This window comes from Pan troglodytes, chromosome 19, assembly GCF_028858775.2.
Source record: "Pan troglodytes isolate AG18354 chromosome 19, NHGRI_mPanTro3-v2.0_pri, whole genome shotgun sequence".
NCBI classification, from domain to species: Eukaryota; Metazoa; Chordata; class Mammalia; order Primates; family Hominidae; genus Pan; species Pan troglodytes.
In genome coordinates this window covers 74,738,226-74,765,625 of record NC_072417.2, presented here as the reverse complement: position 1 = coordinate 74,765,625, position 27,400 = coordinate 74,738,226, and the positions used below count along the sequence as shown (strand labels likewise).

The 27,400-nt window shown below is 38.4% G+C and overlaps 1 protein-coding gene across 1 annotated transcript; it reads left to right on the top strand.

Annotated features, from left to right (window-relative positions):
- Positions 1-14,699: 14,699 nt before the first annotated feature.
- NACA2 (nascent polypeptide associated complex subunit alpha 2) lies at positions 14,700-15,541 on the top strand. Its single transcript, XM_511608.9, has one exon. The coding sequence runs from the start codon at positions 14,768-14,770 to the stop codon at positions 15,413-15,415; it is 648 nt and encodes a 215-aa protein (XP_511608.2). The 5' UTR covers positions 14,700-14,767; the 3' UTR covers positions 15,416-15,541.
- The last annotated feature ends 11,859 nt before the right edge of the window (positions 15,542-27,400 follow it).

Sequence of the window (27,400 nt, the reverse complement as noted above, 5' to 3'; positions counted from 1 at the left end):
TTTGCTTCACTCTAGGTTACAGATATTTTTCTCCTGTATTTTCTTCTAGAAGTCTTATAATTTAAAGTCTATGATGCACTTTGGGGTAATTTTTGCATGTGATATGAAGTATGAGTCCAATTTTATGTTTTTTTGAATCCAATTATTCCAGCAACATTTATTGAAATTAGTATCTTTTTTCCACTGGTTTGGTTTTGTGCCTTTGTCAAGAATAAGATGTCCAGGCTAGGCATGGTGGCTCATGCCTTTAATCCCAGCACTTTGGGAGGATGAGGTGGGAGCATTGCTTGAGCCTAGGAGTTTGAGACCAGCCTGAGCAACATGGTGAAAGTCTGTCTCTACAAAAAATACAAAAAGTTAGCCAGGTATGGTGGTATGTGCCTGTAGTCCCAGCTACTTGGTAGGCTGAGGTGGGACAATTACCTGAGCTCAGGAGGGTCAAGGCTGCAGAGTGAGACCCTGTCTCAAGAAAAAAAAAAGGTTGTCCATATATGTGTGGGTCTATTTCTGACTCCATATTCTGTTCCACTTACTTTTCTATACTTACAATACCACACTATCTTGACTATTATAGCTTTCTAAGTCTTGAAATCAGATAGTGTTAATCCTCCAACTTTGTTCTTCTTTATAAAAATTGCATTGACCATTCTAGGTCCTGAAGGAGTATGTATATAATTGAATTATTTCTTCCTTAAATGTTAAGTAGTATTTGCAGTGGAGTTTTCTTATGAAATTATTTTTAACAGCTTCAGTTTTGTGGATAGATATAGGGCTATTCAGATTATCTGCTTCTTCTTGAATGAGCTTTTATAGTTTGAGTCTTTCAAGGGATTTTTTCACTTAATTTAAGCTGTCAAATTTATGGGCATAAAATTGCTCATAATATTCCCTTATTATTCTTCCAATGTCTGTAGGATCTTTAGTAATATATTCTCTTTTATTCCTAATTTTGGCAATTTGTGTCTTTTATTTTCTTGATTAGAGTGGCTACAGGTTAATCAATCATATTGATTTTCATAAAGTACAAGCTTTTAGTTTTATGGATTTTCTTCATTACTCTCTTTCATTTTATTGATTTCTATTCTCTTATTATTTCCTGTCTTCTTCTTCCTTTGCATTTAATCTGATCTTACTCTTCCAGTTTCTTAAGGTATGAGCTGAAGTCAATAATTTGAGACCTTTCTTCTTTCCTAATATAGGCTAGTCCTAAAAATTTATCTCTAGTCAAAATAATTTCTAATTTCCTTTGTGATTTCTTCTTTGATTCATTGGTTATTTAGAACAATGTTGCTTAATTTCCAAGTACCTAGGCATTTTTAAATACCTTTTTCTATTACTGACTTCTAATTAAATTACACTGTGGTCAGAAAACTTACCTTGTATGACTTAAATCATTTAAAATTTATTGAGACTTGTTTTATGGGCCAGAATATGGTCTCTCTTGGTAAATGTTTCATGAGCACTTGAGAAGAGTATTTATCCTGCTGTTATTAGTTGGACTGTCCAAGTTGGTTGACATTATTTCAGTCTTGAGTGCCTTTTCTGCTTTTCTGTCAACGTGTCATATCGGTTATTGAGAGAGGGGTTTTGAAATATCTTATATAATTGTGGGTTTGTTTATTTCTCTTTTCAGTTTTATCAGGTTTTGCTTCATGTATTTTGAAGCTCTGTTATTAAAGGTATAAATTTTTAAGATTTTTATGTCTTCTTGATGAATGGAAATAATTTGGGCATTGAAGAGTAAGAAGTCAGATAAGCAGGAGAAATCATGAGCTCACTGAGGTTAGGTTTATTCAGACACATTTGTTTTCCCCTCTACTTCATTCCAAAAAGATTTAAGATGGGTAGTTATTTAGCTCCTTCTATATTCTAGATATTAGAATAATGTTCTTCAGAAAATAAATTTTTACTGTAATCTTATGGCAAGAAATACATTGTACATAGGGAACTAGTTCACATGCTTATTTATACCTATTTTATATATGTATGTGCATATAAAAAAGTTTCAGGCCAGACACGGTGGCTCACACCTGTAATCCCAGCACTTTGGGAGGCTGAGATGGGTGGATCACTTGAGGTCAGAAGTTTGAGATCAGCCTGACCAACATGGTGAAACCCTGTCTCTACTAAAAATACAAAATTAGCCGAACATGGTGGCGCATGTCTGTAATCCCAACTACTCGGAAGGATGAAGTGGGAGAATAGCTTGAACCTGGGAGGCAGAGGTTGCAGTGAGCTGAGATCGCGCCACTGCACTTCAGCCTGGGCAACAGAGCAAGACTCCATCCTAAAAAAAAAAAAAAGAAAAAAGTTTTTCACACACACATGCACACACACGTGCACACACACACACACACAAATTACCCTTACTATATGTGGTATAGTCTGATACTTTCTCTTCTCTTCCACATGATTTTTAAAAACTAATACTAGCCATAACCCACTAATTTGATTTAATGACCAACGACTAGATTGCAACTTGCAGGTTGAAAAAGGCCCTACAAGGATAATAGAAATATGAATAACACATAGTTCATGTCCTCAAGGAACTTTCATTGTAATGATGGAGGCAGACACATAAACAGATAAAGTTCAACACAACATAATAAACTGTGCTAGGACACGGGGCACTGTGGGATGTTAGAGTTGGTGAGGTGAAGAACAGTGTCACCAGTGTCGTAGGCCAAGCGAACTGCAAAGGAAAAGAAAGAGAGCACAAGTTAAAAGTAGAGAGTAGTAGGGGAAAGAAGCTAGAGATATATAGAGAACCAAGTCACTTAGGGCTTTGTATGAGGAATTTGGCCTTCATTCTGCAGATGATGAGAAGCTACCAAAGCACTGTAAGTAAAGAGGTGATACGATCAGATTTGTGATTTCGGGAGATCACTCCAGCTGCAGTGTGAAAGGTGAGAGAAGGACAAGACTGGGGACAAGAGGACTAGTTAGGAAGTTATTGCAAAGGCCCAGGGGAGAACTGATAAGAGTCTGAACTAAACTGTAGCAATGATAAGAGAGGCGTACTTTAGAGACTGAATGAAAGATTTGCTGATCGAGTAATTGATTTAGTATAGGAAGTAATGGTGAGGGTGGGAGAAGAAATTATGTGATGACTCCCATCCATTCATTCAGCCATCTGAATTGAGATGCTTCTTAAAGCACTTTTATAAGTCAGGCACGCTACTGGGTGCTAGCAATCCACTCAGTATGAGTGGTGAGCAAAGCAGACGTGATTCCCATTCTCTTGAAGCTAACAAGCATTGGGACATTGACTGTACCTTGTCATGTACACAGATAGACATTATCTGAATAATTTTAAAAATAGGTATGTAAAAATTATAACTATTCTGAGGGAAAAGAGTAGTGTTTAGATTAGGAGATAAGAAAAGGCCTCTCTTTTTTTTTTTCTTTTGAGATGGAGTCTCGCTCTGTCGCCCAGGCTGGAATGCAGTGGCTCGATCTTGGCTCACTGCAACTTCTACCTCCTGGGTTCAAGTGATTCTTCTGCCTCAGCCCCCCAAGTAACTGGGACTACAGTGCCCACCACCACACCCAGCTAATTTTTGTATTTTTAGTAGAGATGGGGTTTTGCCATGTTGGCCAGGCTGGTCTCGAACTCTTGACCTCAAGTGATTTGCCCATCTCAGCCTCCCAAAGTGCTGAGATTACAGGCATTAGCCACTGTGCCAGGCCAAAAGGGCATCCCTTAGCGACACTTTAGGTGAGACGGGAAGAGTAGACAGGCAGGCAGATAATTGGCAGGGTAGAAGTAGCCTGGGCGGAGGGAGCTGTATTTTTGAGGCCCCTGAGATAGGAAAGAGCTTAGTGTGTTCAAGAAATGAAAAGGGCTGGGCACGGTGGCTGATGCCTGTAATCCCAGCACTTTGGGAGGCCGAGGCGGATGGATCACAAGGTCAGGAGTTCGAGACCAGCCTGACCAACATGGTGAAACTCTGTCTCTACTAAAAATACAAAAATTAGCCAGGCGTGGTGGCATGCACCTGTAATCCCAGCTACTCAGGAGGCTGAGGCAGGAGAATCACTTGAACCCAGGAGGTGGAGGTTGCAGGGAGCCGAGATTGCGCCACTGCACTCCAGCCTGGGCAACAGAGTGAGACTCCATCTCAAAAAAAAAAAAAAGAGAGAAATGAAAAGGAGGCCAGAGTTGCTGGAGCTCAGTGAGCTGGCGGGGAGAATATAGTAAAACAAGGCTGGAGGGGTCACCAGGGCCAGATTACGAAACATGTTACAGGCCTTCTTAAGGATTTTTTATTTTCTTCTAAGAGCAGTGGGAAGCAAGAGTTTTAGACTGAAGAATATCATGATTAGATTTGAATTTTAAAAGATCGATGTGCTTGCAATATGGAAAATGGATTAGATTTGAGGATGACAATAGTGGAAGCATGAATGCTCTTGCAGTGGTCTGGGTAAGAAAAGATTGCATATCAAAAAAAAGCTTGGCCAGGTGCAGTGGCTCACGCCTGTTGTAATCCAGCACTTTGAGAAGCTGAGGCAGGAGGACTGCTTGAGCCCAGGAGTTTAAGACCAGCTTGGACAACATAGTGAGATCCCATATCTAAAACAAAACAAAACAAAACAAGAAACAAAAAACTAGTCGGGTTTGGTGACTCGCCTATGGTCCCAGCTGCTCGTGAGGTTGAGGTGGGAAGATCGCTTAAGCCCAGGAGTTGGAGGCTGCAGTGAGCTATGATCACGCCACTGCACTCCAGCCTGGGTGACAGACTTGTCTCAGAAAAAAAAAAAAAAAAAGCTTGGCTTAGAGGTGATGTCAAAGTAGCTGTATAAAATAGAGTCAAGATCTGTTCTGGAATTAAAATAAACAGGACTGAGTGAAGAGGAAAATGTGTGGGAAAAGGGATATTGAATTAGAGTTATTTGGTTGCTAATAATAAAAATCAAATCTGGCTTAAAAAGGGAATTTTAAAAATAAGGATATTGGACAACTAAAAAAATTGATCAAAAGGGTGGAGAACTAGGCTTAGAAATGACAGGGGCCAAGTCAGTGGGAGCTAATTGACATTTTCACTGGGCTACTGCCACTGGAATGAAAGAGGTCCTACTGATTTTTCCTGTCTCACTGCACTTGTGACTCGAGTGGGAGGGAGGAAGGACCTTGTGTAGGAAGGAAAGAAGTTTCATATTGAGTTTGGTGGGGCGGAAAACAGGAAAATGCTGTCTAGACTTAAGAGGTCACTGGGAAGCTGAAGTCAATTGCTTTGATAATAGGAGAACTAAAGAGAAGTCCCAGAAAAGGCACTCCCAGCTAGCTGAGTTTAAGCCATATGGTTGGCTTTTGATAATCAAGACAATAAGAGTTACAGATCTTATGGAAGGAGCATATAATTGCATCTGAGAGCCCCATCAGCTTTCATAGAGCAAGGACAAGGTATCTCGATTTATAATATTCAAAATTTAGTAAAGAAAATCCTCACCCCCCGAATGTTAGGGTGATGTTAGGGAGGAAGATTGAATTTCAGATAGCCAAAGAAACATCAGATGCCCACCACAGAGGGGGAAGTCTAGGATGACTCCCTTTCTCAGACAATGGAGTTCTTGGACTTTACAAACACAAATATCTGGTTAACCCTCTTTAACAGTTAAGAGTCCAAATGATAGAAACATAAAAAACATCTTTACTCAAGGACCTGAGCTCTTTGCAGACTTTCTAGCTGAAAACAATTCAATTGTTGGGGGGCACACCCTTCTACAAATGAAAAATCAATTTTGGGACAAGATAAAGTATAGTCCCAAGTGCATACTAACGGGTTGGCAGCCAAGTACTTCTAACCTTCTGCACTTAGAGCCCTCTTTAACTCTCTTAAAGACTGAAAGACATCTTCTTTAGTTCTCCTATTATCAAAACTATTAAATTCAGCTTCTCAGCGACCTCTAAGTCTAGACAGCGTTTTCTGTTGTCTGCCCCACCAAACTCATTATTAAACTTTCCTTCCTACACAAGGTCCTCCCTCTCTCCCTTCCTCTTCTTCCTTCTCTGATCCAAGTAAGCAGTACTGTGGAATTTGAGGTCAGAAGCATGTGCTATTGCATAGGGGTACACCATTGAGAGGGATAACTTTTAGACTTAAGGACCTGCCATCTGCAACCAAACAACATCTAGAGAGCTGGGCATCTAATGTTCCACTTCGTGAGCATTAAGGGTGAATGCTATTCGTACTCTGGTCAAAAGCCCAGCCATTAGGAGTTCCAGAGAACAAATTCAATGTGGAAAATCCTGTAGTATTTAGAAAACTGGAATTGGTTCTCTAATTAAGTGATGATTAAATCTGTGATCCTCTTTGAAGATATAGCACTACTATCTGGACACAGCTCTGGAAGGTACATTTGTGAAGATGAGCCTGGATAAATGGGAACTACTCTAATAAGCTGAGATCTTTTAACAAACATGTTGGGGACAAAACGAATGTGGAAAGACTTATCCGTCCTAGTTAAGAGACTATGATCTTTTGATCTCCGATCCCACAGTCACCTGTCAATGCAACACTTAGAAGCCATTTCAGATACCTTCTTAAGATTGCAGCTATCTGTGGATGGGGTCTGAACCATGCTTCAGCTTGCCCTATTCCCTTACCTAGTATAGATCCTTGTCCCTAATTTTGAGGCTCAGTCTGCCTGCTGCTTTAGTGAGTTCCAATCTAAATTAATCCCATTGTTTGTGCAATTTTTGATTACTGTTTTGCAATTACCCTTTTTCTGGTCCCAGCCGTTTGACCGTGCCACTTGCTTAATTTTATCACAGCCCCAATTTACACCATAGAGAAACTAATTTAACGTCTCTTAGTATTTGTAGGCAGGTCTAAGAGCGAAGCCTACACTGGTTAATAACTTCCCACCGGTTTTGAAGATCATCAGTGCAACTAAACCAATGAACACTTTTTAAAGGATGTAATGCCTGAAAGTAATATGATTGGCACTGAAGAGGAAGACAATACAAAGAAAAGTCATGGTTCTTGCCTTCAAATAGCTTACTGTCTAGTGAGGGAGACAGCAATAGAAGCAATTAAATACAATGTAAGTTTAAAATGGAAAACAAGTCCAAGAAGCACCTGATTATACAGAGAGAGGAGTGGCCAGATGAGAACAGGGAAGACTTCACAAAGGAGTTGGAATGGGAGGCCAAGGCAGGAGGATTGCTTGAAGCCAGGAGTTCAAGACCAGCCTGGGCAACACAGTGAGACCCAGTTTCTTAAAACAAACAAACAAACTCAAAATAAGAGCAAATGTTTATATAGTATCATGTACCAGGTACAGGTACTGCTCTGAATGCTTTACATATATTAACTCACTTTAAATTATTTTAATAGGATTTTAATATATAACTATAGAGGGAAGAGCATAAGTCAAACACAAAAGCCTAACTCATAAATTCTTTCTCATGTGTAAAAGGGGTTAGACTAATATTATCTCCTTCTCAAAACTGATCAGAAAACTATCTAGATTAGACTGATTGGAGAAGTAAGCCAGGTGGCCGAATAGAGATACCCTGAAACAAGATCTTGTTTCAGGGTATCTCTGTGTTTATTCTCTGTACTACAAAAAGCTAGATTATGGAGCCACTTTACCTACCTGTAACTGTGGCCTTATATTATTTTTTACGTATAAATCTCAACAAGTAGTACAGGATTTTTTTCCCATTCAAACAAGATAAGTATTTAAGGGTGTGTTGCTATAGACACAAGGGAAGTACAAGAGAAAGAAAGGGCTACTTTCCCCAGCCACGAGCACAGGAAAAAGCCCTAAGCCCTTGGGTAGAGGCAACAAAAGCAGGAGTTTAGTATTTCATCACAGAACCCAAGAGAATAATCTCCAATTATCCAGGTAGGGAAGAAAAGACACTTAGACCATTTGTCTAATGCTATGGAAGGAGCTGGTGTTGAGCAATGGATTAAATCTAATTCAGCTAATATATTTGATCAGATGCAGTTAGAATAACCTTTCAGGTTTAGACTGAGGGACTCAGGTTGCTAAATAAGCAGGAGGTAGAACGCATGACTCTGATAATTGTGGCTAATTTTGAACTACCATATCCTGCCTGTAAGCAAGCAAGCTGTCATTTTGAGACCAGGGCCAGCCCTTCATTTCCATTTACAGTCCTGTGAACCCCTGAGGCATACAAATTAAAGCTGGCCACTTATGGAGATCTCTTTGGGACCACTTATATGAAATGACGAATAGGGTTAAATTCTAAAAAATTAAATCTAAAGAGATTTCCCAGAAGTTATGCATAAACCGTCATTAGGTACATTTTCCATTTTGAATTCTTGTGGATAGGAGCCAATAGGATGGTGAGGCCAGCATCACATACTGCAATATGCTCAGTACTTAAATGCTTTGTATTTGAATCTTTCATATTTTTGGCTGGGCATAAAGCAGCATCTTTCAAGCCAAGTAAGAATAATGAAAGAGAGAAAGCTTAGGTAAAAAAATTAAAAAAAACACAAACCTTTTTTTAAATTATTTCTTTATTTTTAGTAAAATCTTTAATTTCAAATTAGAGACATTTTCTAGACAACATGAAGGTTTAGCAATTTTCTACTGAAAATCAGAAATTCATTTGGGATCACTGAAACTTTAAAAAAAATTCACCTAATGTTGAGGATGGTGAAATATGACAATTTCAAATAAAACAATTCTGTCTCTTAACATATGCTAAATGCCAATGAGCCAGTTCTATGGAAGTCTACTTGTTGGACTTTATTTTGTTAAAAATTAGTTAGAACCTTCCTCTGATTGTAGTTCTAAACAATTTTTAACATAATTATCTGAAATTGAGTAAAGCATAGTGCTTTTGAGATCTTTTTTTCCCTGATGTTGTTGAATCTTAACAGATTATAAAATATTTTCAAAAAAAGTCTAAATAAAATAATCAAAGTGGAATTCTCCTATAAACCAATTCAGTAGCCTTTGCCACCAGCTTTAAGTGTGTATCTCTTCTTCCAGGTAGACATAGCTGGCATTGAGAATGAAGAGAAACGCTACTGTCTATTCATGGAACTCCTGGGATCTAGAAAAATACCAATTTTAACAAGACACTAGAATCATGTGATGCTTTGACACCTATCCCCAATATTTTATTGCTTGAGAAGAAAACATATGTATCTTTTGCTTTGGAAGAAATATATATATTCCTATGTTTTTGTTTTCAAGTCTTCAGACCTAAGCAGTTTTGCAAAGAGAGACGATATTAATACATACTTGCAATAGCTTAAAAGGCAGTTGAGAAACAAAGTAATATAAATTGGAAGGGATGGAAGCCTGATGTGCCTTCTTTCTATGTTGCTTTGCTGTTGCTCACTCTGAGAAAGTGAGACCTATGTAATGTCCTTGGAAGGGTGATGAACTGAGAAAATTGTCTTCTGGTAGAATTCTGAATTTCAGTGTAATCATGGTGGGGTGGTGGGGAAGCTTCTCATCAGCAGTCACTTTACAGACCCAGTAAGTTATCAGGACACAGACTCTGGCATCTCCTTAGACAGACATCCAGGAAACAAACAAGCGATAAAGAAAAGCTCACAAGCAAGCACTTCGGATGCCAGCCGCCCCAGTCCAGCCCTTATTCTATTCCTCCTCACTGGTTACGTTAAAGGAAAAATCGGATACCATTGGAAAACAAAATCCTCACGACCTTCATACATTCAGACTTTATAAACGGAGGTGGGGATTTTAGAGCAATGACAGGAGTTTTAATAAAGGAAAACAGAATACCAAACCAGGAATTTTAAAATCGAGGAAATGCTCAGTGTTGATGAAAGGTACGGCTGTGGAGATTTAAGGAACTGGAGGGAACTGATTTCCCATGGAGAGTCCTTGAGCCTCTGGAAGCATTCTTTCCCTGGCATTGATGTTGAACACGATTCCATTCTTTTTTTCCTTTCTTGAAATTCCTGGCAGAATTTCTGATTTGGCAATTGGGACTAATTACATTCTCTTGTTCATTGCAATTCAAAAACTGCGTTTCATTTTAAAATACAAAACTCATGCCTATCCAGAATTACTGTATTCCCACTATGAAGCAATTTGCTGTCATTAGGTTTAAATCAAAAGATATCTGAGTCATATAATTTTAGTTCAAATAGAAATTTTATGACTAAAGTTTAATTTCTCAAAAGATGATGATGCCAATCAGTTCTCAGCACCTAGAATTCAAGAGACAGAAAATTCACTCGGCTTGGCTACAGCTCACTGGAAAACGCACAGGGATTTTGATTCGTTTTGTTTTCTTTACTTTGACATTTGCCCAGGTCAAGTTAGGCAACAGGGGGTAGGAAGAAGAGAAAACAGGGAGTCAGGGAAATGTGGGTTCTCTGCCAAAGTTTGTCACTTAGCCAAGTGACATTGGACAAATTATTTAACCTTACTGAGCCTCAGTTTTGAAGTTCATATAATGGAGATAATAATACCTATTCTGCATTCTTCATAGGCTAATTGTGAGAATCAAAACAAATCATGTGATAGAAAGTTCTATGTAAAGAATAAAGAAGAGTCAGGCTGGGCATAGTAGCTCACGCCTGTAATCCCAGCACTTTGGGAAGCCAAGTCAGGAGGATCACTTGAGCTCGGGAGTTTGAGACCAGTCTGGACAGCAAAGTGAGACCTCCTAGCTACTAAAAAAAAAAAAAAAAAAAAAAATTAGCCGTGCATGGTGGCTTGTGCCTGTAGTCCCAGCTTCTCAGGAGGCTGGGGCAGGAGGATTGCTTGAGCCTAGGAGATTGAGGCTGCCGTGGGCCAAGATCAGTCCACTGTACTGCAGCCTGGGTAACAGAGTGAGATGCTGTCTCAAAAAGAAAAAGAAAAAAAAGAATAAAGAAGAGTCCAGGTAAAAAGTCTACTCGCAGACGCAAAGGTATAGATGGCTATTAAATAATCACTGCCAGGAAAACAATCTGTTAGTGCTGTTTCTTTACTTATTAATTTCCAGTGACTTATTTTTGACTAGAGGGTAAGTTGGAAACACTTTATCATGGCATAAAAAATCTTCAATAAATTTTATAGCTTATCTTTCACCTTTTTCACCATCTCCTACACACACATTCATCAACCTTCTTAATCTTCCGCAAGCAAACCACACTCATTCATGTTGCCAATTCTTTGCTCATGCTGTTCCTTCTGCCTGCCAGGTACATTATTGCCTGTGAAGACTCAAATGGAAGACTGGGTAAGAAAAGATGGTATTTTAAAAAGCCTGGCCAGGCCCAGTGGCTCATGCTTGTAACCCCAGCACTTTAGGAGGCCAAAGCGGGAGGATCGCTTGAGCCCAGGAGTTCAAGACCAGCCTGGGTAACACAGTGGGACCCCATCTCTACAAAAACAAAATACAAAACATTAATTGGGCATGGTGGCAAGGGCTGGTAGTCCTAGCTGCTTGAGAGGCTGAGGTGAGAGGATTGCTTGAGCCTGAGAAGTCAAGGCTGCAGTGAGTCATAATGGCACCACCGCACTCCAGCCTGGGTGACAGAGTGAGATTCTGTCTCAAAAAAAAAAAAAAAAAGAGACTCAAACGGAAGTAGTGGCTCCACGTGGTTGGAGTAAACTAGAGGTATTTCAAATTTCTGATCTGTTTCTTGTTAGATTGGGCAAGTTAATTTATTTATCTGGACCTCAGTTTCTTTATCTGAAAAATTGGAAGTATAATGTCTAGCTAATAGGATTGTTGTAAAAATTATATGAAGTACGAGCATATTATAATGTCTGATACATAGTAAGTGGTCAATAAATGGTAGCTATTTTTATTACTATGTTGAAATGTCTCCTTTTCTATGAAAACTTTCCTGATGCCCCCAGGCAGAGCTGTCTCTTTAGCTTCATAGCACTTTTTAAAAACATACTCTAGTAACACTATGGGAACATATCATACATGGCCCCTGAAATGCCATGCCTGTTCTTTTATTGATTGATTAACTGAAAGTCTTTTTATAAATTATAATAATGTCAGAACTGTAAATGCACATTTTCATGGATAATTACAAAGTGAAACTCATTTAACCACCTGCACTGGATCATTTTATTTCAAATTGATTAACCTGGGAACTGTGTTTCCCAGAGTCCCCTTGTGTGCATGGCCAAAAAAGCAGCCTGTGTGAGATTTGGGAGACAGAGGTGAAGCAGCAGCCCTTCTCTCTGCAAGTTGCTGTGGTGGGTGTGGATACAGAGAGACGCAGAGGTCTCACAGGGTCCAGGTGTCCTTGCTCTTCCCTGTGCCACACGCAACTCTCCTCCCCAACAGCGGTCCCAGGCTCATGACCAGATGTTTGGCTGCAGACCCAAAGAAGCAACAGCTTCCCACAGACTCCTTCGGCAGCCAAAGGAGTCTGTGCAGTCTCATTTTGGCAGCTGGATGCGCTTGGTTTCTCAGCTGGATCAGTTGGTGACTCCACTGGTCCTCCAACTTCCTCTTGAGACGTTACTTCCCCAGCTCCTCCCACAGTCGTGTAAGGTCTAATTCCTATAATAAATCCCTTATCCTATGACCCAAAGAGGTTCTGCTTCCCTGATTGAGCTGCAACTAAATACACCATTATCCAGGTCAAAAACTAGAACATCACTAGCACCCCAAAAGTCCTCTTTATGTCCCTTTCTGATCACACTCCTCTCTTTTCTCCTAGAGGTAATCATGATCTGACTTTTATGATAATCATTCTCACTTTTTCTTTCTCTCTCTCTTTTTTTTTTTGAGACAGAGTCTTGCTCTGTCGCCCAGGCTGGGGTGCAGTGGCGTGATCTCGGCTCACTGCAACCTCTACCTCCCGGGTTCAAGCAATTATCCTGCCTTAGCCTCTTGAGTAGCTGGGATTACAGGCATGCCACCACACTCGGCTAATTTTTGTATTTTTTTAGTAGAGGCGGGGTTTCACAATGTTGATCAGGCTGGTCTCAAATTCCTGACCTTGTGATCCTCCTGCCTTGGCCTCCCAAAGTGCTGGGATTACAGGCGTGAGCCACCACGCCCGGCCAATATTAAGTTTTCTAAGATTTATTAATGTGGTTGTGTGCAACCTAGTTTACTAATTTTCACAATATGCCACAATTTATATCTTCTGTTCTTTTTAAGTGGTTTGTTTATATGTCTCTCTTTCTCATTTGATGAACAGAAACTGTGTCTTACCTATCTTTGCATGTTCCTCCCATTTAACCTGCTCAACCCAGCATATAGCACAGTATTTGCCTATCTCACCTAGGACCTCAATACTGAATTACTATCCTACTGTGTTTCTTTAGTGATCATTTTCTTCCTTCTATGCAGCACCTATTCCAAATCTTTTCCATCATACATAAACCTTTAACTCTCTTGCCTTCCCCTCACTCTCAGCAGACAGCTCCTCTAACCTCTTAGAAAAAAAAATAATAATAAATGTTACCAGATAGGAACTCCTTTGACTTCGTGCTACCAAACCTAAAAATCTGCTTGCACCCAAATCCATATTTTTCTTCTTTCCTCCTATTAAAATGAAAAGGATGCCTTTCCTGCTATTCAAGATTAGTCGTTCTATTTGTGCCATGGATTTCATTCCTGGCTCCTCAGAACCTTCACTGATCAACTTCCCTCTTTCATTTGTATTTAACTACTCCTTTTAGAATTTAAACATGCTCAGGTCTCTTCTTAGGAAGAGTATGTGTTTACCTATCCGCCAACTATAATTATGTCTTCAGCTACTGCACTGTCTCCTCCCGCACAGTTAAACTTCTTATAAGAGTACTCTGATCTAATCCAATCTTTCCATTTCTTCAATTCCTACTTCTCAGCCCACTGCAATCTAACTGCCTTCTGAGTCATCCCCTGTAACTAAAGCAAAAACTCTCTTAACGTATATTTAGCCAACATAATGCAAATTGACTGATACTCTCTGTTGCCTTCATGAAACATATTGGTGGAAGCCAACGGCACACTCTATAGCTAACGTGCTACTGCCTAGTACATACACGGATTTTTGTTTTTTGGTTTTCTTTTCTATGGATTTTTTGTTTTCTCTATACAGTTATAGGCTTACCAAGAATCAGTTGTGTTTATTTAACCTATTTATGCTGGGTATTCTTATTACTATAATTATGTAATTTAACTGATTATTATGTAAACTCATTATATAACTGTTATATGAAATATAAATAGAAAAAATAAAATAGTTGTTTCTGTGCAAATTAAATTGAATGGTTTGGAAACATTTACAATTTTCCATTCATTGGGGGAGCAAGAAAAGATCGAGGGAAACCATACATATCTAGGATTCTGCGTTCAGATTGCTTCATGAGCACCTTTGAGTTCTTGGTCTATTTTAAATAAACTAAAACAGGGAATGATAGACAATACCTTTATAGATATGATTTATGTGAGAAAACCGAGGCTGAATTCCAATAAACAGATAATACTCAAAGAAAGGTTTAGGGCTCCTATCAAAAGATTGGCAAATAAAAGTACAGTGATATGTTTTCAGTTAAAACAGCATGTTAAATAATGTAAATTTTAAAAAATGATTCCCCAATTTAGTCATTTTTTCAAGGAACTGACCATTAACCAATTCCCAAGTGCCACTCACACCGCACCACTCAGACCGCGTAACTTACAGTCTCTAAATCCAATCGATCCTTTTCCATTCCAACTTGACCTCATGGCAATGTAGCACTGCTGACAAATGTCTTTTTAAATGCTCTCTTTTTGCTTCCCGCTGCAACAAGCGTGGGTCACGCTCTCGCTTGCGCTCTTTCTGCCGCCATCTTGCTTCCGCGTTCCCTGCACAAAATGCCGGGCGAAGCCACAGAAACCGTCCCTGCTACAGAGCAGGAGTTGCCGCAGCCCCAGGCTGAGACAGGGTCTGGAACAGCATCTGATAGTGGTGAATCAGTACCAGGGCTTGAAGAACAGGATTCCACCCAGACCACCACACAAAAAGCCTGGCTGGTGGCAGCAGCTGAAATTGATGAAGAACCAGTCAGTAAAGCAAAACAGAGTCGGAGTGAAAAGAGAGCACGGAAGGCTATGTCCAAACTGGGTCTTCTACAGGTTACAGGAGTTACTAGAGGCACTATCTGGAAATCTAAGAATATCCTCTTTGTCATCACAAAACCGGACGTCTACAAGAGCCCTGCTTCGGATGCCTACATAGTTTTTGGGGAAGCCAAGATCCAAGATTTATCTCAGCAAGCACAACTAGCAGCTACGGAGAAATTCAAAGTTCAAGGTGAAGCTGTCGGAAACATTCAAGAAAACACACAGACTCCAACTGTACAAGAGGAGAGTGAAGAGGAAGAGGTCGATGAAACAGGTGTAGAAGTTAAAGACATGAAATTGGTCATGTCACAAGCAAATGTGTCGAGAGCAAAGGCAGTCCGAGCTCTGAAGAACAACAGTAATGATATTGTAAATGCGATTATGGAATTAACAGTGTAACCATCTGAAAGCAACTTTTTTTGGTGTCTCAAAGGAGTAACTGCAGCTTGGTTTGAAATTTGTACTGTTTCTATCATAAATAAAGTTATGACTTCTTGCTGGAAAAAGAAAAGAAAAGAAATGCTCTCTTTTTTTGGTCTCCAAGCGCCGTACTCTCCGGATCTACCTTCTTCCCTGGCTTATTCTTCAGTTTCCTTTGTGGTCATCTTTTCTTCTACCCAGTTCTTAAATATTAGTGCATCTCAGGGGTCTTTCCAAGGCCTTGTGTTCTTTTCACTCTGCACACTCAACATAGGTGATCAGATTCATTTCTCTTGCTGATGATCCTCAAATAGTTTCAGTCCCATCTTTGTCCTAAGACACAGATTTGGATATCCAGCCACCTACTTACCGTCTTTCCTTGGATACTCTCCCGGCACCTCAATCACAGGAGAGCCAGAAGTATACTCATCATCTCTCCTCTACCGGATGACTAGAGCTCCTTCTCCAGTGTCCCCAGCTCAGTGAAAGTCACCATCATACCCTTCATTCCCAAACCAGCTACTCGATACTCATCCTTAGCTCTTCCCTATCCTTTAAAATCTCTGGCACCCAGTAAATCTTCAAGTCCTATTGCTACTGCCTCCTGAGCATTTCTCAGATTCATGCACCTCTCTGTGTCTCTACTGCCATCATCCTCTCCCAGATTTTCCTAATAACCTACTAAACCGTCTCTCTACCTCCAGTCTCTCTTCTGTCCGATCCATTCTGCAACCAGAGTTGCATATCCCTTCTTTAGTGTATGAGCAACTGAAATAGTCTGAACTCTTCATGTGGCTTATTAGGCCTTGTATGGTCTGGCCTCTGACAGTCTTCTGCTATTCCCCTAAATGCTCTAGTCATACTGAACGTCTTTCAGTTCCTGCAACATCACACTCCCTTGCCCTCAAGCGTTTACACATGCTGTTCCCTCTACCTGGACCATTCCTAGTCATCTTTCAAATCTCGGCTTCAAAATCATTTCCTCAGGAAAGTTTACCCTAATCCCTAGACTAGCTTAGGTCTCTCTGAAATATGTTCTCATTACGCCTCTCTTTGCTGTTTAGTATTTGTCTTCTTAATTGGATGAAGTCTCTACAAGAATAGTGGCCATGTCTTTCCTATTCACTGCTGGGTTCCTAGCCCAGTTCCTATAGAGTAATAGGGACACAGTAAATAATTGTTAAGCAAATGAATGAAAGAACAAATTGACAATAGCTAGCCCTCAATAATTGTTTGTTGGATGAATAGTTTTAAAATCAAATATACTATTAAATACAACTTGCTGTGCAGAGGAGAGTTGCCCTCAGCAAACTCACTGCCATGAGATATGTTATTCCAGAATCTGAAATTCTGGAGTTCTTTTTCGAATTGCCTTCATAACATGTGATATGTTCTCCTAAACACTCTAGATAGTGGCAAATACTCACACTTTGAGATTGGATTTTATTTTGGAAGCAGCAAAATCATTCAGAGCCAAAATGGGTGATCAAGCTGGGTAACTCCACCAGAGGTGAAAAATTAATTATGTGTGACTATAAATTAATGAGACTGAGTTTTCTATATGGCTCATAAACTAGGTCATAAGGCAATTCCAATAAAGAAGTTCCAAAAGTGTTTTGATCTAATGCAGGATTGTTACAACGTTTGTATAGCTTCCCAAGGGAACTCCTTTGTAGGAGGTATTGCTCATTTGATGTATACAGTCAGACATTTTTTAAAAATCGTGTTTCTTTTAGACACACCGTCTATGTACATATGAGCTTTCTTCAAGCTTCAGCAAAAGCATAATATAGTAGAGACCATAAATTAGAAGTAAATGTTACTTATCATCTTCATTGTTGTGAATACTTACAATAATATGCAAATTATTGATCATCATAATTTGGCCACAGGTCACCACAAAACAAAGTTACTTTAGCCCACCTACTTCAACTACCTCCAACAAAATGTTATGAAATGTAGATAATCCTTTGCCAACTAAGATAGTTCTCCAGGGTACCCACCACTGTGAGATTGGGCTGGCTCTGTTCACTGAAGTTAATGAGTGAGTCCAAGGTTCATGGCACAGATGGTGCCTTCACGCTCTGGTCAGAAGCCTCGAAATATGTATTAATGGTCACAAGGGAAATCATGGGCAAGAACAGAACTGCAGAAATAAATCTATTAAAAGCAGCAATAATAGATCTCACTTAGATCCCCCACAATGTGCTAGAAATTATGCTAAGCTAAGCACTTAATATGCAGGTGTTACTTTTCATTTTAGAACACAAAGCTAAGAGAGGTTGATGATACTCATTATCATAGATCTCTCAATTAAAAGAGCTAGACTGAGAACTCATGGTCTACATGATTCCAAAGCCCATGTTCTTTCCACTTCACTCAAATTAGGTAATGAACTGGAACAAGGCTACTCTCATATGCAAAAATGGTACATTTTTAGATCCCAACTCTACCACTGTAATTCTTTTTGTGCCCATTTTTTCAGCAGTGTCTCAGTCTTCTGGCAGCTTTACCTTCTTCAAAATGAGCATCAAAGTTTTCTGTTGGGTACATTTCCCTCAACTTTTTACTATAATATTGAGCATTTTCTGGCCATGGTCTTGACATTCCTTGTAGAGCTATGCCAACCTTCTAACTTCATTGCCCCCAAAGTTGTTACTGCCCATCCTTCTCAGATGATCTTCCCCGTGGAAACTAATTTTCCATGATTTTTACTTCTTGTAGAATGGCAGGCACGTTCTTGAAGGAAGGCACCAAGCTTCCCTATGGAGAATTTTTCTTGCCACTTGATAATTGAGTCTGTTATGGGGAAGGGTGGGGTGGGGATGAGGGTCGATGGAATATTTCTAGTTACTAAATCTGATATCTGTATCTTGTTCAAGTACAGACTCCAATGTGGATCTGGACCTTGCTACTGGACTCTGTCAGTCTCTAGGGAATGCATCAGCTGTCATAATATTTTTATCATTTCTCTGTCTTGATTATGCCATTATGTAGATGGAACCAAATTCAGTTACCACCTTTAACTTGGTGCCCTTGTTGAGGTTCTTGGAGAGAAATATGATTCGTCTTGTGTAGGTAGGCTGGCACATTATCTCTGTTTTCTGGCTTAATAGTAGCAAAAAGACTATGACGCAAGAGTCTTTAGTGCCCAGTGATAGGGAAGCATCCAGCTAAAGAAATTAGTAAAGTCTTGTGTCATGAAAATCTGTGAATCCATTTTTTCTACCTGTTTACAAGTTAGCATGCTTTAACCTCATCTCCTTGTGCGTTGGACTTCATAGAGTTTATTTTAAGGTCAGTAGAGTCTGTTTCTAGCTCATCATTAATTTTAATTCTTTGTCTATCCCTTGCCATTCATCATGATTTATTTAATTAGTATTATAAGCATCTCTTGAGTCACCTCTGCTCATAGAGATCTTTTCTGGGCCCGAAAAATAATATAGAATTTTATAAGCCATCCTCTATTCTCGAAGATCCTCTTATATTGTAATGAGGAGGGTAAACACATGAAAAAAAAACTTACCTAAGATAAATATTTCAAAGGATATAAGAAATAATTAGAAAGAAAACGTCCAGGTGTGGTGGCTCATACCTCTAATCCCAGCTCTTTGAGAGACCTAGGTGGGAGGATCAGTTGAGCCCAGGAGTTTGAGACAAGCCTGGGCAACATGGCAAAACCCCATCTCTACAAAAAATATAAAAATTGGATGGGGGTGGTGGCATGCACCTGTAGTACCAGCTACTTGGGAGGCTGAGATGGGAGGATTGCTTGAGGCTGGGAGGTCAAGGCTGCAGTGAGCTGTGATTGCACCACTGCGCTCCAGCCTGAGTGACAGAGCGAGACCTTGTTTCAAAAAAAAAAAATAAAGTAAAAATAAAAATAAAGAAAACATGCAAAGAGGAGAATTATTAGGAGCCTCAAATTGGTATGTTAGCAGGCCTCTTTTTATCCATGTATTTATCCAATATTTTGCTCAGAGCAGCTTACAATATGATTAGTCTACTAATACTAATTTTCCAAGGTTTCTGCAAAGTGATTTAGTAGCAGGAATAATTATTCTCACCAAATACACCAGGGAAATAATCAGAACAGGACTTGTACAAGGTCTTATGACAATTATAGAAAAGATATTTAGATGTCTTGACTCCTAGCGATTTACTAAAAATAAATTGATTTCTAGGGAGATTTGGCCACATATTTCTTCGTTATCTGTTAGTCTACACATTTCTTCCTTACATCTGTAAAGCTTTAAGTGTGGAAAATAAATTCCAGGATGTGATAATTAGTGATAAAAGGGCTAAGGATTATCAAGAAAGAAACCCAAGAAGAGAAACATGCACAAAATGTTGAAGAAAACTAGCAATGATTTTTATACTTGTTTTACTCTAAATCATCGTTTTTTGAACTTTTAACCATGATTCACATTAAGAAATACATTTCATCTTAAGACCCAAAGTTGCTATCTTCACTGTGTCAAATGTACCTTTGCCGGTATATCTATTTCAATTTTTAAAATTCTGGTCAGAACCCAATAAATGGGTCAAAATCCATAGATTGAAAATTCTTGCTTTAAATTGTCCACAGCTTAAAAAAAAAAAGTATGAGTTAAATGAAAACATAGATTAGTCCAAATCAACTTTAGTAACTTGATATGATCATTTCTTTTCCTCACTGACAAATATGTACTTTAAAAAAAAGAGAAACCTAGTGTGCTTGAATTAATATTTTCTTTTTTCTTTCTTTTTTTTTTTGAAATGGAGTTTCACTCTTGTTGCCCAAGCTGGAGTGCAATGGCGTGATCTTGGCTCACCGCAACTTCTGCCTCCTGGGTTCAAGCAATTCTCCTGCCTCAGCCTCCCAAGTAGCTGGGATTACAGGCATGCGCCACCATGCCCAGCTAATTTTGTATTGTTAGTAGAGATGGGGTTTCTCCATATTGGTCAGGCTGGTCTTGAACTCCAGACCTCAGGTGATCTGCCTGCCTCGGCCTCCCAAAGTGCTGGGATTAAAGGCGTAAGCCGCCACACCTGGCCTAATATTTTCTTATAAGACTCATCTAGGAATATAGAACATTTTGTTTGCCATCTATGAATTATTACAATAAATGCTTTTTCTGAATTTTGCACCCATTTTTAAATAAAGGAAACGATACAAATGGTATTCTAATTCCATTTAAAAAACTTTCAAAAGAAGGAAGTTATTAATAAATGTGCTCAACGTTACATATTTTTAGGATACTGACAAGTTTTTGCTTAGGTTGCCTGTTCTTATTTTAATGTAATAGTGCAAAAAGGATAGACGGATGTATTTGTTGTTTTTGTTTTAAATCAGCTAGTGTGAACTTTCAATAGCAGATTTCTGCGTTCTCATATAAATCATTTGTATCAGATTCATCTGTTCCTTTTCATATGGTTTATCACAAGTGGGTTGCAGCTGGCAGCCTTACAAACTGGAATTTGGGTTCTATTAACAGCTCCAGTGAACAATTTCTCTCTAGTATCTGGGCTTCTTCATTGCTACACACGCTGAACATGGCTTTAGCACATTACTTAAAGCTCCCTCAATTAGAAATTGCAAGATAGCTGTCATCAAACTCATGTAATGTGGACCAGTCAAGTGTCTGGCAGAATTCTTATGTGCAACAGATTAAATACATACATTGTTTTCTCATCTTGAAGCAAATACATTGCTTTTATAGCTAATGGAAAAATCAGAAGTGTTTCCATTATCTTAGTTTTAAAAATATGTATACAACAAAGCAAATCTCAAAGTAAAATGCATGTTTTTCAAATATCACATTTAGGAAGTGGATAAAATAGCTTTATTTTCATCAGAGTGAAACTTCAGCATCATTTTTAAGATGTGAAATATAAAAATAATGAGGGATTGGTAGCTTTTGAGTAAGTAGCATAGTTGCTAAACATAATGAATTTTACTGTTTGGAAAGTTCATGTAAAATTCACTCAACTTCTAAGCAATATTGTGTCATACGGTAGAAAATGCACTAGGCTATGTAGAAGGCCTGGGATCTGGCCTTAACCATTTACTGATAGTGTAATTTTAGATGATTTGCTTAAACTTTCTAGGCCTCAATTTCCTAATTTTAAAAATGAAGGTGTTGAACCACATGGTTTCTAAACTCTATAGTATCTTGGGAATAGTTAGGCTTGAGTTATGTATTTAGTATATGAACATTAACAGACAGGAATTACGACTCTTTTCTTTCCACATTAATTAGTTGGTACCTAACATCACACATGTAGGAAGTAAAAACAGTGTCTTTGTTTGAATGCCATAAAGTTTAATAAACATAAAAAAAAAAATCTCTGACCCCTCTTGGAAACTAATAGAAAAGAGGTTTCTAAAAGTCTATTCTGGGCCATGCACAGTGGCTCAAGCCTGTAATCCCAGCACTTTGGGAGGCCGAGGTATGAGGATCACTTGAGGCCAGGAGTTCAAGAGCAGCCTGGGCAACACAGCGAGACCCCATTGTTACAAAAAATAAAAATAAAAAAATTATCTGGGTGATATGGTTTGGATGTTTGTCCCTTCCAAATCTCATGTTGAAATGTATTCCCCATTGTTGGAGATGGGGACTGGTAGCACGTGCCTGTACTCCCAGCTGTTTGGGAGGCTTAGGCAGGAGGATCGCTTGAGCCCAGGAGTTCAAGGTTGCAATGAGCTGTGAACATGTCACTGCACTCCAGCCTGGGCAACAGAGCAAGAGCCTGTCTCTCTCTCAAAAAAATTTAAAAGCCTATTCTTATTATCTAGGCCAAGCTAGTGATTACTATACTAAAACAATAAATTCTATAGAAAAACCATTAATGAAGGCTGAGAGAGTAATAAAACAGTGTGCTCATCCACTCATATCAGTGAAAAAAGGCAGTGTGCTTTTATACAATTGAATTCAACAAAAATTATACTTACTTATGAATACCAGGGCTACCAGAGACAGGGAATGGTGACCATCTGGAGCTAAGAAGTTTCTTCTTCATGTAATCACAGTGATGACATCATTCATAAGTGGCAGAACATAGTAAAGCATTTATCTTTCATTCCACAAGGTGGTGTGTTTTCTGTTTAAACTAGCTGGGTGTAGTATATGTATTCTGAATCTAATGATGTGCTTTTTAAACCGTTTTCTTATTTTTGCCTTGTTTGTAGTACATCATTTAGAATCTTGCCTCTGGGTCTAACAAATTGCTTGATGTCAATGCAGATACGTATAGTTGTTCCCAAATGGATAACATATGCCAGTATTTTCTGTATTGCCCTCAATGAACACACTTCTGGGCATATTCTTGACCCTGATCCCAATAAGAAGTCCAAATGTATTCTCTCTCAGCAAGATCAGCTTCCCCTGTGGCTATTATTTTAAAAATTAAATACACTTTAGAAAAATAATATGATGCTTTACCTGTAAATATTATTTGCATAAATATAGACCTGAATGAAGTTTGTGAAATAATATTAGAAGTTATTCAGAACAAAAAGTTAAGTATTACTGGCAATAAAGTCCACCAACTTTAACCTCTCTAAGGATCTACTTAGAGACATCCAAATACCTGGGATTCTGCCTTTTTCTCTCTTGCACAATAACTTCTTCAACTGAGCCTGCTCTCAAATCCTTATTCTCAAATGAATTCTAAGGTTAGTTTCAAGGAATCCAGGTTAAAGATGTTTGGTTTCTGATTATTTGTTTGCCTTCCAGATATTTGTTTCAAATACATCTGTAAACTGAACGTCAGTGGTAAGCAAATGTTGGCCATTTAGCCATTCATTCATTTATTCTCTCACTCATTTGTTAAATATTTATTGAGTGCCTTCATTGTTGTAGGCATTTTGTTAAGCATTGAGGATGCAAAAATGAAATGAACTCTCCCCTAAGAGTAATATTAATGATAGTACTCAGCAAAGTAAATGAAATTTAATAACTTTTTATTTAAAAAATAATCCTTTATTTCAAATGATTTTTTCTATTGTTTTCTATTATTGATTTGAAGTTATTATTTCACTTATTTGTTGCTTTCTTGTCTTCAAAACAGTTTAGGCTAAGAGTTATTTATGGCTTTAACACCACATCTTGCCAGAAAAAAAATGACTAGTAAATGCATTTAAACATTTTATGAATTTTAGCTGGCTTCTAATTATTATTTTATTCTAATTTTTGCTTTAAAACAAATTTATATTTTCACTGTATGCTTGGGTCCTGGAATGTTAGAAAAATGGCAGGAAATCTCTCCCAGCAGGTCTTTGGGGAATGGATCTCTTATGTATTTAGAGAAGATTATAGTGGTCTGAGCTCAGAGGTCAGGAGCCAGTACACACCACAAAAGCAAATATAATTATTAATAGGACACATAATGGAAAGTTTAACTGTGTATAAGAAAAATAAATAGTAGTCTCTTTCCACTCTAGGAGGGGCTGTCATGTTAAAGAGTGTCCTGGTTCAAATGCAAAACAAAACTCGTGATCAAATGCCTTCCTAAACTAGAGGATAAGTTCAGGTGTTTACCTTTAATAGTCTTTCTGCTCAGGGCATTAAAAATCGTGGATTAAAATGAAAAACATTCTGTATACTGAAAGAAAATAATGCTGCTAAATGGTAAGGTAATTCTTATTCAAACTAAAAACGCCTCTTTTTCTTTCACTCAAATTGAGTCATCAGAATGTGTAGTATTATGCTTAAGCCAATAAAAGGAAGAAAGAATAAAATACTCAGAAGTAAAACATGTCCATACTTACACAGTTTCAAGTTAGAAGTGGTTGGCTAATTATCTTACTAAGTTGCTATCCAACTACAATGCTTGGGGCTTTAAATTTCTGAAGTGCTGCACAAATATTAATGAATTGATTCTTACAACACTTTTTAAAATGTGTGTGTTGTCACTGAGATTTCTAAGACAAAGAGAGAAATTTCAAGTCATTTTAATGAGGGTACACTGGGCTGGAGGGACTGTGGCAAGTTTAAGATATCCTTAAATAAGTTAGTCCTGTTCCAGAGGCAAGAGAGGTACTTCTGGAACAATTAGGGAAGAATTCAAGATCGGATGTGATTACAGGCCAAAATAAACAATAATTGCTACAGATCAGAGTAGAGAGGTAGAAAGCCAGATCAATCTTAGAGCAATGGGCTATTTTGCTTCTTAAGTAATGGGAGGTGTTAACAGACTATGATTTCATCTTGCATCCATACGACCTCAGCACTGTAGCTGGTTTGAGACTAGGGGAGGGAGTTGCTCTTCCTTAGGTAACTCTGAACACATATGTAACATTAACTATCCCTGCACTCAAAGGCCATTTCGTTAGCATCTAAGATGGGTGCAATCTTGCTTGTCAAATATTCCCAAAACAAGAGACAATAAAAGCCAGGCATTCCCTAGGGGCAAAACTTAGAGAATGACCAGAAATGTGGAGGGGGCGGCAAACATGATGCAGTTTTCTACATGAGTTCTCCCTACCCTGCTTTTTTTTTTTTTTTTTAAATAAGTGAGCTAATTCATGAGATTTCCAAATGCATTCTTTTGACATATGGTAAGAGTGTAAACATGCTGAATTTATTTCAGAGGAAGAAGTAACCTGATTGATTCAAACAGTACCTCGGGATTTATTCAGTAATGTCAAAAGTCACAACTTCTTTTTATCACTTTGGATTCACAAAATTGCATGACAGGAAGATGTATGCTTGAGTGTGATTGCTCCCAGACATGCATTTTTCTTCCATCGAGGATCTGAAATAATACTAAAAGACCAACTTGTACTGGAGGGGTTTGGTGGCACCCCTCCAGCATGACTTCCCCCTGAACACTATGCCAAAACCTGTAAAACCATGAGGTTATATCCTGACACCAGTCATTTTCTCTCTGGCATTTACATTTGGACTCTTCTGTTGATATAAGCGTACTCCAGGTTTAACTAGCTATCTTGTATTGCTTTTTTGAGGGGAGGGCAGGAGTGATGAGTGGGCCAGTATGGGAGCGAACATGTGAAACATCAAAAGGATATGAGAAGTTGCTAAATAATAGAAGAGCTCTAAAACCAGAGATAATGATATTCTTACACTTAGAAATGAGCAATGTGAAGTTCAAAGCCCATTTTATTTGAATGTAGAGAAAGTACACACTGGAATGAAGTCAAGTCTGGTGGAGGATTAAGTCTTCATTCCTTTTCAGGAGGGAGAGCCCCTCCCATGCACGCGTGTCACCACGCTAACAGGCGGCAGGAGACACTGTTGCACTGTGCTCTCTTCCCCAAGCGAGAGGCCTGGGGATGAAATCAGAGATCACTCGCTTGTGAATATGGGGGAAAGAACCCATTTTTACCGCAAGGATTTAATGTGATGTTGATGGTAAGTGACATGATCACTGAAAACAGATGCCATATGGAGTCTTATTGATTGATGTGCAGATCTCTGACAGCAGAAGCACAGGTTGTCAGTTTGCCTTCATGGTTGTCTTCCTGAGATCTAGTCAGGAAAGGCTCATCTTCATTGCAAATGCTGGAACGTGAATCACGCTGACAGAAGAAGACAGGGTTCTTCTAGCTGGCCTTTTTATTTCAAAGTATAAGCAACAGGGGGAAATTTCTCTAGAGGTGGGACTCAGGAATTTTGAAATCTCCCTTCACAAAGTCTCATCTTTAAATGAAAATTTCCTCTTAATAGTTCACTAGGACCTGGCTTTTTGTCTTTGTTTTGTTTCGTTTTGCTCAAAACAATGTTTTATTATCCTTTTAGACAGTTGCTATTATCTTTAAAGAGTTTGCCATCTTTCCAGATCTGTGTGTGACAACTTTGGTTAACTTGGGGTTTTGTGGAATGAGGGATTACAGCCCCTCGTGCTTTTGTGTGAGTTTAGATGATGGTATAGTCCAAAGAGATAACACGACTTCACCATGTGTAGTAAAACAGGGACTGACTTAAATTAGGAAACCTCACAGGAAGCAACTAGAGGAGCCCCTTCCCCTGAACTGAGTTTGGGAGACATATGCAGTTTGCTTTTAATTGGTGTGGTCTGATCAAGCAAATCAATTGGATGAAATATTTACAAGCTCTAGAGTGAATGATATTCTTTAGACTCTCAAAGAACGATATATATATTGTTAGCTACTAATTATGTGTGATTCTGTAAAAAAAAAAAAAAAAAGCACTTGGCAACAACATCAGAAATTATGGCATTGGATAACGTGATGTAATGTTAGGGCATCGGAAGCCAAAGCCCTTACATACTTTATTCCAATGGTAGATTCTAATTATATTTTCTGGATTTGTTTTTGATCAATTAACTCATATTATGTTTGTTTTAACAGTATTTATTATTTTTAATAATATTTATTAGAGATTTTTCTACTATAAAAGCAATACATATTTTTTCATTAAAAACATGGATAATATAAGAAAAACCACCCATATTTTTATGTCCCAAAGACAACCAACATATTTTTCTGTGCATGGGTTTTTATGTTTTTAAAAAACATACCATATATACAATCCTATATTCTGCTTTTTAAACTTCACATTGTCACATAAAAAATGTTTGGTGTTAAATTCTTCTTAATTTCCTTTTATTAGCCTACAGTGATAATTATCAAATGAATATACTATGGTATTGTTAGCTATTCCCTCGTTGATGTTTATCACTTTATCATGAGTACTACTGCAATGAACACTTCTCTGCAAACCTGTGTCTCTGCATCTTGGTTTACATTTATATAATTGGCTACCAGAGATAGAATTATTAGATTATTTTATAAGAACATTTTAAAGGCTCTTGATAGAAATTGTGCGTTTTCCAGGACGATTGTTTCAGCTTACACTCTCTAACAGAGCACGATCGTGTTCATTTCATGGCTCAATCACATGGCTGATTTCTGAAACTCTCTTGAGATTTCATGAGGCACAATGGAATTTGGAAGGAGATGTGGCTGCTGTTTGATCTCTTCCATAACTCTCCTTAACA